This window comes from Fusarium venenatum (genome assembly GCF_020744135.1).
Source record: "Fusarium venenatum strain MPI-CAGE-CH-0201 chromosome Unknown EDB82scaffold_1, whole genome shotgun sequence".
NCBI classification, from domain to species: domain Eukaryota; kingdom Fungi; phylum Ascomycota; class Sordariomycetes; order Hypocreales; family Nectriaceae; genus Fusarium; species Fusarium venenatum.
The window spans coordinates 1,893,735-1,907,466 of record NW_027072129.1 but is presented as its reverse complement, the minus strand read 5'-3'; the positions used below and the strand labels follow the sequence as shown (position 1 = coordinate 1,907,466).

The window sequence follows — 13,732 nt, the reverse complement described above, 5'->3', positions numbered from 1 at the left end:
TCAGAATCGTATCTCTATAACTGCAAAGAAATTCCAGAAGCATCAAAACTAAAGCATAGAATTTATTTGTCAATGTCAGACATCTAATTTACTGAACGCCAATCCTAAACCCATCTGAATGCTGTCTGATGTCAAAATCTGCCTATAAATCGTCATGCGCAGATCTGTTACCCATAGTCATTAAAAAAAAAACCATACAAGTGCCGACCGATGCATTGCGCAACGTCTGGACTACAGCACGTCCCATTGCGCGTTCCACGGATTGTTCATCGTCGTGTAATCAACGCCGTGCTTGTATGAACTCGTCAACTCCTCTTGATCCACTCCGCAATGTGTCTGTCCATCTCTTCCTGTAAACCAACCCAATCCGTATGTCTTTCCATCATCCAACTTCTTCGCCATATCCGTGTTGCTGAGCTTGGAGGTGCCCACGAAATTATACAACATCTTGCTCTGGTGAATAAAGGCCAAAATCGACGCAATCGTGTTGGGCTGTCGCGGCAGAAAAGGGTGCCGTCGTCGAAAAAAAACCATGTTTGCAACGACAAACATGTATAACAATATGAATAGCGTGGAGCCAAGGGTGATGTAAAACGAGCGCACCGTCTCTTGTCCAGAATTAAACATCTTCTTGTCTTCATCGTCTTTGTCTTTCCATCCCTTGCCAAGATGCAGGCCATATCCCACGATAAAGTCTTGTCCGTCTACTGTGGCAAGACTGGTCACGAGAATCGTAAGGAACTCGGCCATGACAGAGCCGAATCCCACCAAAAACACCACAAAGTGTCCGTTCAAAAGCGCCCGTAAAGGCATATAAGCGAAAGGCAACGCTGTGTAATCAAGGGTAAGAGTCTTCGAGTGCGCGTGTCGCTTGGAAAGGATATAGTAAGGCTCCATCATGCGCACCGATGTCTCCATGGCTCCCCAACACAGCTTGAGAATGACAGCTAACGCCGTGACAACCCAAGCAGCCTTATCTGTAATAACTTGGGCGGGCGTGAAGAGGAGGATCGGAATCAAGGCTGCGAAAAGAATCAACCCAATTATAAAAGGGATACATCCCATCGGTCGCAGCATCAGGGGATGTGGGTGCTCTGAGAGATGAGCTGCGTCATCCTGCTCTTTATCTGTTTCGACTTTCGCACTTGTGCCCTCATAGGGTGCGAGAGAAGAGTTTCTCAGCATATACCGCCGACGCTTTAGCTTCTGGTGAATGTCCTTATGTTTGGCCGTATCCATGTCTTTGAAATCCATCAAAACATGGCTTACAACGGCCATGCTTGCAAGGCCAGCGATACCTCTCACATCAGCAAGCAGACCAGACCGTCGTGTCTGCAGTACGTAAAGGAGACCACAGCCCATGAGCGCGCAAAATGATAGGACCACAGTCAAAAGTCGAGACCACATCGCTGCCACAAAGATTTCCTTCACGTCATCGGGCTTTTCCATACGCTCCTTGCGAGTCGGTGTCAGTACAATAGACGCAGCTGCACACGTAGGCACGAGCGAGACAGCCATAATCGATGCAAACGAAGACAAAGCCACCGCATAGTGGCCTAGCTTGATTGCGCGGAAAGGCCGCCAGAAGCTGAAGCTTGTAACATAGTCGGCGTTGATAGATTTTGAGGCCAATGCGCCTTGTTGCTTGGATAGTTGGTAGAAGGCCTCCAAGCGACGGACTTCAAAATCAGTAAACTGCCAGAAAACACCAAAGATGACCGCAACAACTGTTGGCAGAAACTTGACTGCAAAGTAAACAAACGCGTCTATGTTCTTGGGCTCCTTGAATGAGATAATAGGCTCCTTGTGGAATCTTTGGAACAAGTATTCCTGTACAACAGCCAGAACAACAGATATGATAATCAACAGTGTCAAGTATGGCCATCGCATTGTAGGCGGTTTCCAGTTCGGTTGAGGGTAAAATACCTCTGTCTTGCCCTCCTTGACTGGAAATGTTGATCGGCGGAAATCATTGGATGCGACGGTGCTGAGTCCTTCGATACTGCTCAAGTCTGCGCCTGGATTCTCTTCCAATATTACTTCAATCACTTCTCCTTTCCGGTTAGCTTCATCCTGGCCCCTCTGTCGAATTGTCTCGGCTCGGCCCATACGTGAGGGCTGGTTGCGCCGGGAGAAGGATCGCGAAAGACTGCGCTGGACAGTTACGGGGTTTGCTGACAGAAGCTCGTCGTCCCTCATCGTAACATCCGCATGGAAGCCTTGACCCAATCCTCCTGTTAACATCCCATTGGCCTCCTTTTCCTGTAGCTTCTTGATAAAATCCTCATCGTGGGAGGTCATTGGTCCTAGCGCAGCACTAACATCGAAACCAGGAGAAACATCGTCGTCCTCGTCCTCGTCCTCTTTTATTCGGTTGTAGCTACTGGAGTAACCCATTGAGGCTACGCCTCCGAGTAATGACAAGTCGTATGCTTCTCCATTGTCGCCTTCCTCGGGAATTGTTCGTCCAAGTGATGAACCATAGGCAGACATGCGCTTAGCCCTAGATGGGAGCCGTGAAGGTGGTGGTCCTGCTGCCGATACAGGCGCGTAAGATCCTCCAGCGCCATTGTAGCCAAACGACGCAGACCATCCAGAACCAGGAGAATATGTGTGCCCATCATTTTCGGTTTGGGGCGGACTTTGGTGACCAGCATGAGAGGCGAGCGAGACCATGGATTCGCGACCGTGGAGTGGAGGGTGTACCGCAGGATCGTATGGATTGTCGTCGGGATAAAGTGACATTGCAGAGACGCGATGGCTCAAAGGCGCCTGGCTTGTCGCGGGTCTTTGCGATACAGCGGCAGAGCCAGAGGGATGATATGGCTCATAAGGGTGGAAGGGCTCTTCAGCCCGGTCATCTCGATATGCCATGTTGTTGCGCAACTCTTGACATTTTCAAGCAGTTGTATGATATTATTCAAGGTACTAAGAATGAGCTCTGGGCCAGCGCAAGATAACCGTTTCAACTTTGCCGAGGTGGATTGCTCATAGAAGGGTAGGTAAGTGTTCGGTAGCAACGGGTAGTGGGCGCCTGGGGCACCGAATTAGGTACGCTGAAGGCGGGCCGAGGCGAGGTGTTCTAGGGATGGTCGATCGAAGGATTTGAAAAGGATTTCGGTTATCGGGCGAGAATAAAAGAGCGATATATCGATGCAAGCGAATGATGAAAAGAGACGCAAGGCAGACAGACAAGATGAAGAGAAGAGAGAAGGAATGGAAGAAGCCAAATGACCCTTGAGTGAAATGGGTTGGAAAGAAAGCTTCAGCCGTTCAGCCATGAACCAGCGAATGCTTCCGATAACAACCTACCATGGAAGGTAAGCATGAGCTAACGCTCGCTAGGCTCCAGCTCCAAGCCTCAGAGGGGCCAAATGCCTAGACTAGCATCTTCATAGGGCTGGAGGCCTGGTCTGTTCCTAGGAGACTGGGGTCTTCCCCATGCCGTGCATTGCAAGTTTAGACTTAGACTTTATTCAACTGCCGTCTTCACGCTTCTGAATACAAGATTCACACTTTCATGCAATCTGGTAGCAAATGGTCTGTCCTACAAAGAGTATTAAACTCCCACTTAAGCGCCTCAAACGCCTAGCGGCTATCTTCTTTGAGATACCATTGCGACGATGGATGTCTTTTTTTGATCCAGCTGCAGCTGCGCTCTGGTTTGCATGCGAGAGCCAAGGTTCCAGGACACTCATCCAATCAGCCTTCACAGGCGGCCTCCTTGACTCACTCTCCCCAAATAGTCAGGTAGTCAACTATTTGGTATGGGCACTGTATACGAGAGACATGTAAGGGCAGCTAGGGCTTCAGCTTCAAGCCTCGCATGTTGGGACTGAGTCTAGAGGAACGCCTTATTCTTAGCCACCGGAAAACTCCACAAGAGGTCTGTCCTTTTCAACAAAACTCAAGCACTTGTTAGTTTTTGGCTTTTCTATTGTGTCCCTTACTGAAGACGGGAACAGGCGAAAGGGGGCACGGTGCCTTTCACGGTCATGTGCAGTGAATCCTCCAGAGATGGGTTATTGCTGCAGTGCAACCCTACAACATCGTACCCCATGGGAACCAAACACTCCCACTACTGTGGTAAACTGGAACGGCACGTAACCACACTCACATCCGGTTGAGGCCTGCCCTGAATTTGTTCCGTCTTTTCCCTGCCATGAGCTGAAAATGGCAGGATTTCCAAAGTGCATGCATACAGTACTGTTGGCTGTGGGTGGTTTACAAATAAAGCTTACACTTGTTCGTGTTACTGAATTTAGATACATATAGCTTTATAGGTACTAAACTTAGGCCGTACTAGACCAATTAAATGTTTCATTGTATGCCCTGTCGATCAACCGAACATTGACAGATCAAAGTTGTGTAATATAGTGCGAGACGTTGCCGTCAATACCTCTATGGAAACAGTTTCACTATACAACGCGACATGTTTGGCTCTCCATAAGAATATAATGACATCAGTAGTAAGGTAGGTTACACACTAGTTTGACTGATCGTATCTACGTTTTCAATCATCCATATAATTGTGTTTGTGAAATCTTATTGTGTTCGCTGGTACGCTACCTACCCTGCAGATTCCTGCATCATGATATGCAGGATTCAACGCATGATAGCCCCCAATCTCAGGTCAAACATCATTCGCAATCTGAGTTTGGTGAATTTACGAACAGATTACTGAACACAGGACCTGATTTTACGTGCGATGTCTCTACAAGCTCAGGTAAACCTTGATTCCCCGTGATACATCTACTTGTAGTAATTTGCTGTGCTAGCAATCCCCCCTGCTGAGTGAAGTCACAGTCGCACACAAAACACGAAATTTCGACAGGAAAGACAGCATTGCTATAATTTTATGTATCTATGTGCAAAACTAACACATAATTCAATCCATAAACAACAACACCGTGTTCAATTGCCGGATTGAACATTTCTATGCCAAATGCTCAATCTATCCATCTAATGCATTGGATTGAACCCTCCAGTCTATGCCTGAAACTTAAAAATCAATTCGCTCGTTTTGTTTGTGAACCATGCAATTAGCAATTGCTGCCGCGTACCGAAGGGGTACATGTCTAAAACAGGAGGTATGCTGACATCAAGACAGTGAAAAGAGCTGTCATGGACGCAGCCTGATACGTTCGGGGAGCCAAGCTTGCTACCAAGCCACAGCACTTGCGATCGTACGTAACGTTGTTCATCTGCGCAGCTACTTCAAAAACAGAGCCTGGAAAGCCGCCGTAGTTATAGTAATCCACGTTGAGAATGTTGGGAGCCCGTCCCCAATCAGAGCGGCAGTTGTTGGCCGCAAGACCCAAGCTGCCGTAGCCCGTGTCATTATTAGTCTCGTTGAGCAGCGCAACAGCCGGGACCAAGATCTCAGCACCAAACACATTGAATTCAGCGTTGAGGTTGTGATTCATGAGGTACAGGCGGTTTTTGGCCGACTTTTCGCTCAGGTCCGGAGGTCGCTGCACACTGCAGGGGAAATCGCGGTCCAGAGGGTCAAAAGGAGTCTCCCACATCTGGGTGAACTCGTCCAGAAGCCATGGGTACTTCTTCTGGTCTGACACGTAGTCGATAAACATGATGACTCGCTTGCCGCGAACGATCATGCTTTCCAGAGTAGGCCAGTCTTCCAGGGACATGGGGAGGTATGGAGCTTGGTAAACGTACTTAAGAATACCGCTCTCCTGGATGTAAGGGACGTAAAGGTCGGGGTGGGAGTAGTTTCCGTTTCCAAGGAGAATGGTGACAACATCATATGGATGGCTGTCGACCCATTTTCGCACCCTGGTTAGCCAGTCGGTGATGGGACCAGCGTCGAGGAGATCGCAGGTTGAATGACAGAAGTGTGGAACAGATGAGTTGGCGGGGAATTGGATCTGAGCCTGGAGGAAACGAACACCGTCGTTAAGCTGTGTCTCAACCTCGAGCTCCTGGTTGGAGCCCGAGTTACCAGGTCTCACGAAGGGGGAGTTGTGGCAGCCAACCATAGTAATGTTGCTGTACTTGCGCTTGCACAGCTCGACATAGTTGTTGCAGGGCTGAGTGTTTGTGGGCTTCGCCTTGGTGGTGGTGGTCGAAGTGCCGTTTGTCGTTCCCGTAGCAGTAGCAGTCTCAGTGAGGTTGGTCGTGATGGTGGTGCTGTCTGTGTAGTCGGTAGGGAAGAGACCCGTGAGAGTGCTTGTAAACTCGTCCGACTCGGTATCGCTAGAGAGCGATAGTGTGATTTTGGAAGCGTAGGAGGAATAGGCGCCTGTGGGAGGACCGGTTTGGCGGGTTACTCTCTGCGTCCTTGTACCTTCAAAGAATGTGAGCTCTGATGTGGCCGATATTTCGACTGTCTGGGCTGCTACGCGACCAGACGTCAGTGCCAGAGCGGCAAAGACTGAGGTGTAGAACTTCATGACGGGTATGTGATCCCGTGCAAGTTGGTGAAAGGCGAAGTTTCTGGTAAAATAAAGTATTGGGTCAACAAAGCGATAGGAGTCGAGTCGCTTAGTATGAACAAGCTTTCACAGCTCAGGTCCGCGCACTGATTGGGTTCCACCTCGTGAAGCAGGCCCTCGTTTGGTATAAGTGGTACAGGACCAAAGCGAATGTACAAATCCAGAAGAAGACCAGGCCAGGTCAGATCAAAGACGGAGAAAAAGTAATTAGATAGAAGGCAAGCTAAAATCGAGTATGGGTGAAACACAATACAAGATCTAGTGTGATCTGCGGTGTATGGTCGCCCTGCTTGTGATCCCTGCTGCAGAAACACCAGACCAATGTTGAGGAGCCACCTTTTGTAGCTATCGACAGATCGACAAGATGGAAGTGGGTAAAGTAAAGGATGGCAATGTCAAAGTCACCGTAGAGACGTATGATGAATGGAACGGTGGGATGAAATGAATTGTGAGACAAGCAAGGAAAACCTTCCTCATGCACAGCCTGGCTTGGCTTTTTAGTCAAGAGTTTGATGGTCCCAGACGAGATTACGGCAATGAAAATAGAAGAAGTGAGGAGACAGACCGATACAAGGGATTAAGAAGAAGGAATAAAAGGGGGATAGCGATCTACCGCTTAGCTTTGATTCTGGATAATGTTCAAAAACCAACGAGGAATAAAAAAGAAACTATAGTAAAAAAAAAACTTGGCTTGCTTGTTAGCTCTGCATTTGATGATGCGGCCTCACCCGCCATGACATAATGGCATGTGGCTATCGTTAATGGCTGTTGCTAAGGAATAGGCTTTGTCAAAGCGGTAATAACGGCAAGAATTGACCGAAGCAATTGGCTGTGTGGTGTTGAGCCGCAAATAGATACAAAAAAGTCATTGATTGATTATTCCGGACAGCGCTAATAAAGTCTAGAATCGGTAATTGTAACGACCAACAACTTACGCAGGAACTGCAAACATGTAGAGACAGCAGCGCTTGTTGCTACGCTCATGTCTCTTTGCTTTGTGGTGTTGAAACGCGTCATCATATTGGGCTGCAGCCAAGACCCAGTCCGGTACTATCGGCATCCATTTTTATTTTATCTTAGCCCTTTGCTCTGTAGCTACCTGAAGCTCGGTACTCTGGGCCTGGAGGCTCTAGGGATTGATTGGACGAATAAGGAATTGAACATAAACTTGGAATACGACACGACGGGCAAGAAGCCAAGAGTCAAGCGTCAATAGTTTTTGATAGTACATGGTTTGGCGTGGCGGAGGCATTGAATGTTTTGGTTGAGATATCTCGACTCTGCTAGCCACTTTCTTAGCCGCGCATGTCCTTGGGTTTTTCTTACATGTATTTTTAAAAACTGTAATAGACCTAGATACCTTGTTCAATGGCCCAACAACAGTATCAGAATACGGGCGGTTCGCTATTCTCGCCAGCGTTAACAGCTGAGCGGAGGGAACCTAGAAAATCCATTCGTTCAGCTCATCAGATACCCCCTTAACTATTACCCACAAGCAAGCATAAGCCTTACCCTTTTACCGCTGAAGCCCAGGTTTCCTTCTAGCTTCTCCAGGGGTTTGGTGTAGAGACCCCACTGATACAATCTTCTTTCGGATTAGTCCCATCATGCTCAGCGGCTTCGGCAAGGACCCACGACCCTTTCCTTTTTCGCTTGTGCCTGCCTCGCGTCTCTGCTAGGTGGCGTGGAAAAGGAAAGCTCGATCCTTGGAATTGGGATGTTCCCTTTATCATGACGATTTGTGTTGTTGGCGTCGTTGATCTTTTAGGCTGGCCCACCCAGAACACGCAACGCAATAACACTTCTCATATGTACTTTGTCACTCGTTTTCTTGGTTCACTTCACTCCAGTCTTGTCTTGAGAGACTGAAACTTTTTGGTTTCGCCTCTGTATTTGTTTCTCTTTGTCTGTATTGATTGATTGTATTGACGACTCCTCAATCTTATCATCTACAGTAATTTTTGTTCACGCTCTTCTTCTTTGTTTGACTCTATCTGTTTGTTTCATTAATTTTCTTCCTTTCGTATTCGGTCTCCAATAAACGGCGCGCAAAGCTGAAGCCATCACCAAAAAACGAACGAGCCCCCAGGTGGCTCCTCGCCCGCCTCATCAACCCGCCGACAGACAACATAACCGACTCAAATCGCCTCTGATCCGCCGTTCGATATATCCTCTCAGTTTTAATCATGGTCAACGTTCACCGCCGTAACACGGCCATCGCTGCCAGTGTCTTCTATTTCCTTACGATTCCTTTCCTCATTCTTGTCATTATCGGAAACACACACATCAACTCAACCCTAAACGACATCTACTTCTTCCAGCTCGATGTGTCGCAAGTCATTCCTATATCGGTCGAGAATTCGAGACTCCTCAACTCCGTCGCCCGAAGTCTAGGTCTTCACGATTTCTACCAAGTTGGACTATGGAATTTCTGCGAGGGTTACAATGATGAGTACGTTTCTCTGTTCCATATACCGCGTATTGTGGCTAATTGAATCTTCCAGAGGTGTTACATACTGCTCCGACCCTAAGCAGTGGTACTGGTTTAACCCCGTCGAAATCCTCGTCAGCGAACTACTTGCGGGAGCCCAGATCGCTCTCCCTGCAGAGGCTGTCACCGTCCTTAACCTCCTCAAGATTGGTTCCAGGATCATGTATGGTTGCTTCATGGCTGGCATTGTCGTCAACTTTGTCCTCATTCCCCTGAGCTTGCTTGTCATTCGCACTCGTTGGTGGAGTCTGCTCCTTTCGCTCCTCTCGGCCATCACAGCAGTCCTCGTTACTCTTGCTGCGGTCATTGCAACAGTCATCAGCATCGCAGCAAAAGTCGCCCTTACTGCGCAGGATCAGCTTAACATCAGGGCAAACATTGGTGTCAAGATGTTTGCCTTTATGTGGATCGCTGCCATTTTTACTGATTTGGCTTTCCTCTTGCATGCTGCCATGGGCTGTTGCTGCAAGCCAGACCGTCAAGCGCAGAGTTCATCACAGCAATCCATGTCCGAAACCAAGAGCAACAGGGTGTCCTTGCCAGCATTCGTCCGCCATCGAAAGAGTCACACGTCTTCGTCATAGATTCCCAAAATCTTGTGTGATTCTACGGTGATACAAGATTGAACCTCGTAAGGGGGCTTATAGGATTGGCTTTAAGTCTTATCATATGCCAAGACTAACTGGCGCGGCAACTGGCCCAAATTAAAAGTTCAAGTTGAACCAAAAATAAGATCTGGATAAAGGAGCATTGTCGGTGGAAGTGCCAGTCCTATCTAGAGGCCTGGTAATTCTGCCAATACCGGAGTTTGGAAGAGCGATTTGATTATTGGGCATGAAACTTAATCGTTCTATAGAAGATACAAATAGAGATCCGAAATGTCATTCCATTGCCGCAAAATTTCTACAAAACCCAGTCTGAAGACATGTCTGGCGCCAACAGCATACCTAGGTAGCCAAGGGGACGAAGGTACCCAATCTATCTAACCACTTGCTTGTGATGTTGATATGCATATCATATCAATTGTTATGGATGTGAAAGAGATGCCCATGGCAACTGTCGTCATTGCATTGTTACCTATTGATACTGTAAGCTAGTATGAGAACCAACTCAAGAAAACTTGTTCTCTTCCAACAGGAACCATTATTTGTCAAGGTTATAGTCGATTGACTTTGGTATTCCATCTCTTGTTTCATATCTTTTTTCGTCCTGTCTTTGTAGTAAGCATATAAGTATCCACGTCCGACCTCCCCCCTTAATACTCCATCGACCCGTTGTGCCTAATCTTGTTTCGACCCAGCCTTCTCTGTTTGAGGTACATCTTTGTGTGTCTTGTCCTCGCGAAGAAGTGTAGGACGTTGAGTATACAGTTCCATCCTGTTATATCGAGGCTCGTTGGCAATAGTCGTCTCGTTCGTGTCTAAAATCTTGTGGTGGACAGTTTCGTATGCACCATTGGACGCTGTTTCATCCACCATAACACCGTCGTCAATACTACGCTTGGATTTATCTCCAGACTTGGTTTCGCTGTCCCTCGACTCGTCATCATCGTCCAGAAGGTGGTATTCTTCGCTGTTGAGGTCGACTCGGCCCCATGGGAAGTAGTTGAGGTTGGAAGCTATGATTGCCTCTCGAGAAACTGAAGGCTTCTCCTCCTTGTCTTTCTTCATGACATCAATGATCTGGTTGATACCATCTGTTCTGGGGATAGAAGGCTCGAGGAGATAGTCTGTGGCGGGGATGCGGGTTTCCGACTCGACTTCCTTGCTCTTGCCGATGGGGATGGCTGGTACTGCTTGGATGACGAAGGGGAGGGTGATGACCATCAAGGCTAAAGCCTTCAGCGCATGTATCGCTACCATTTTATTGGGCGCGATGCTGTTGAGATGGGTAGATGCTATGTGTTGTGCGAGTCTGGTTTGATAAGTTCGAGGAGGGGGTGATGGTGTAGAATTGAGATGAAGTACAGATAATAATCGTGTTGGGAGAAATGGGGGGCAGGGACTGTTCCACTGTGGCATCACTCTCTTATATATGGTTCTTGAGACGGCGATTCTCAGTACTGAGTTTCACCTAGAAGTATAAGTATCATCACGGCTAATAACCCTATGAGCTTCAACCAATGTGCGCACTCAACTTCAGCGTGCATGTGTCAATTTTCACATATTAAAGTTTCACCTCAGGGGCTCTATTTGAACTGAATCAAGTTTTTGATTAAAGCTGACGCTTCTACTGCAACACGACGTAACTTTTTTTTTCATTATTCATATGTGAAGTAGCACCAAGATCCCTTTCTCGATGGGAGGTCATGTATTGCAGTGCAACTACAGTGAATCTGCTTATAAGCGGATACTGTTCCTCCACTGATGCCCATAGTAAACTTCTCACATATAACGTGGAGTGTAAGGCTTGAAACGGAATGGCAACTGGGTTTTCTAGCCATGTGCCATGATGCCTGTCATGAGGTCTTCTTCTTCTATCTGGGAATCGAAGCCAACTCCAGGGTCACCAGGGTCCTTGTCGGCCCGCTTCTGCTCCTTGACAACGTGCTTAACGTATTCCTTGCTGCTGGTTAGTCGTTCATTGGCTGCCTGATATTGTTTTCCTAGGCTCTCAATGTTGTGGTAACGCTGGGCAATCTCCTGAGCAAACTCCGCCTCTGTCATCGTCTCGCTATCGTCGTGGAAATGTAGAAAGAGCTCGTTCCCGTCGTCAGACGACTCTAGGTCGCCCTTTAACAAGCCAGAATCAATCATTCCTCGTACTATGTGTATCGCTGTGTCATCTGTTGGGAGAACCTCGCCTGTCTCTGCAGAGAGGGTGGACTGGCGCAATTGTGAGATGGATACTCGCTTGTAAATGTCCCGAAGGTTGATGATTTGCCACTTTTGGTACGTTGCAATGACCTCTGCAATCAGAGACGAGGTGCCGTCCTCCTCCCAAACATGACTATTCGCATCAGCATCAGCCTTGAGCTGGCCTGCGTTTGTAGTCGCAAACTGCGTGGCAATGTTCTTGTATGGTGTTCCCAGCGTGGAGTAGGTATTCTTAGCCTGGGCGGAAGTATATGATGGCAAGTTTGGCTCCTTTCCATCCTTGAGTAGACCGACTAGTAACCATCGCTTGTACGCTTCATCCATGATCTTAGCAACCCCCTTATCCTTGGAAGGGTACGTGATCACGTTCTCGAGGGCTCGATGGGCTTTCGTCCAATCTCGTTGCGACATGTAGCAAAGCGCACTTAGATGGTAGTACTCCAAGACATGAGAGTTTTTCACTGACTCGGTGAGACCCGTTTCGACCGAGATGAAGGCGGCAGGATGCAGGCTGCTATCGCAAAGCAGCTTCGAGTCTTTTTGGCCGGCAATGCCAGGGAAGAAGGTGGCGCCGCAATCCAGAACCTTTAACGCAGGCTCGATCCAGGCGGTCTGGTAGGCGGCCTTCACCAACGCCAAGTGAGTAGATGTGAACATACTTCCAGTGGGATCGAGTCGCAATAATGCACTAGCTACGGCCTCAATAGAAACTGCCGGCTGACCCAGCAAGTTAGCTATGTGTCATGTTAAAAAATCAGGTAGATACAGGGCACATACTGTAAATAGCTTTCCTTCGGCGACATGTTCGAGAAGCTTTCGGAATACTACTCCAACATATCGAACCTGAAGAGGGTTGAAATTGAGAAGGAATCGCAAGGTCTCGTCAAGAAGCGTGCGTTGGTCGATGCCTGGTGGGGGAGTTGGGCTTGAGAGTGCGGAATGGAGGATAGCTAGAAATGCGATGGAGTCGATTGACGGATCGATGCCCTGAAGGAGTTAATTAGACCATATAATAGCTACGGAAGCACGAAATATACCTGTAGAATTTGACTTGTATTCTCATTGATGGGCTGGCGCTGGTTCGCTAATAGTGACTTGACAGCCCCGATGTAATCCTTTATGACCGAGTCGTACTTTCTGACAGATTCTGTCGCAGCCTCAGTTGGTGAGAAGGCAGCCAAAACTGCCACTACAGAGTCCATTCTGAAATAATCGTGGATCGTCAAGTTTATTCTTTGGCTGGCGATTGCGGATGTTGATAATGAGTGAGGTGAGATGATGCGATATGGAGGTAAAGGCTGATAGTGATGATGAATTTACAGTGGATATGTCCAGCTCATGCTCTATGGGATAATAAGAGCCACCGGTCGGAGTTCTTCTTCACTTTTCAAACTTTGAGATACAAAAATTAAAGCTCAGAAAGTCGAGCTTTGGTGTTACTCGTCGACCTCAAGGCAACACTCATGAGCATAGCTTCCGTGTTGGTGGGGTGGTGACGTTTGGGGAAAGAGCCGCGAATTAGCCGGAGAAACTTGGCTTATCGATAAGAACACCAGACAATTGGAAGGAGCTGCCCCACTAAAGGCAGGTCTATTCCATTTTCACGTGAGAATCAAGCTTCCATCTATCAATAGTACCAAGATACTGACTGACCAAACCTCCTGACACTCACAAAAAGAACAAACATTTCTCTTTCAAACCATCATACTCACACTTTCTTTAAGCTTGGTTTCCCCAAACTTTTAGTTTTTATCATACAAAACGACAACTGACCACACGTAGCAATGTACAACATTATCCGAGCCCATCTCAATAACAAAGCATGCAGCCATCTCGAGTTACACAAATGTCTTGCCTGTAAAATCCTGTGGTCAATTCGCTACTATTTAAAGCTCATATAACCCCAAACCTAAAGAGTGACTTTTCGCTGCCGAAATTGAAAGCCTGACAAAGCAAGTAACCCCCAAACA

The 13,732-nt window shown here is 47.6% G+C and overlaps 5 protein-coding genes across 5 annotated transcripts; 1 reads left to right on the top strand and 4 right to left on the bottom strand.

Moving 5' to 3' along the window:
- Positions 1-18: 18 nt before the first annotated feature.
- EDB82DRAFT_14779 (uncharacterized protein) lies at positions 19-2,960 on the bottom strand. Its single transcript, XM_025731819.2, has one exon. It carries the CDS (start codon positions 2,872-2,874, stop codon positions 232-234), a length of 2,643 nt encoding a protein of 880 aa, XP_025590807.1. The 5' UTR covers positions 2,875-2,960; the 3' UTR covers positions 19-231.
- A 1,801-nt stretch (positions 2,961-4,761) lies between these two features.
- On the bottom strand, positions 4,762-6,671 carry EDB82DRAFT_14737 (PLC-like phosphodiesterase). The gene has a single exon (XM_025731822.2). It carries the CDS (start codon positions 6,411-6,413, stop codon positions 5,079-5,081), a length of 1,335 nt encoding a protein of 444 aa, XP_025590808.1. The 5' UTR covers positions 6,414-6,671; the 3' UTR covers positions 4,762-5,078.
- Positions 6,672-8,415: 1,744 nt separating this feature from the next.
- On the top strand, positions 8,416-9,878 carry EDB82DRAFT_14744 (SUR7/PalI family-domain-containing protein). Its single transcript, XM_025731823.2, has 2 exons — positions 8,416-8,907; positions 8,960-9,878. Exons 1-2 carry the CDS (start codon positions 8,642-8,644, stop codon positions 9,528-9,530), a joined length of 837 nt encoding a protein of 278 aa, XP_025590809.1. The 5' UTR covers positions 8,416-8,641; the 3' UTR covers positions 9,531-9,878.
- EDB82DRAFT_14731 (uncharacterized protein) lies at positions 9,879-10,920 on the bottom strand. The gene has a single exon (XM_025731824.2). The coding sequence runs from the start codon at positions 10,806-10,808 to the stop codon at positions 10,227-10,229; it is 582 nt and encodes a 193-aa protein (XP_025590810.1). The 5' UTR covers positions 10,809-10,920; the 3' UTR covers positions 9,879-10,226.
- Positions 10,921-11,085: 165 nt separating this feature from the next.
- On the bottom strand, positions 11,086-13,230 carry EDB82DRAFT_483533 (uncharacterized protein). The gene is made up of 3 exons (XM_025731825.2): positions 12,800-13,230; positions 12,540-12,749; positions 11,086-12,479 (listed from the first exon to the last, which is right to left on the bottom strand). The coding sequence occupies exons 1-3, from the start codon at positions 12,962-12,964 to the stop codon at positions 11,382-11,384; spliced, it is 1,473 nt and encodes a 490-aa protein (XP_025590811.1). The 5' UTR covers positions 12,965-13,230; the 3' UTR covers positions 11,086-11,381.
- Positions 13,231-13,732: the final 502 nt, after the last annotated feature.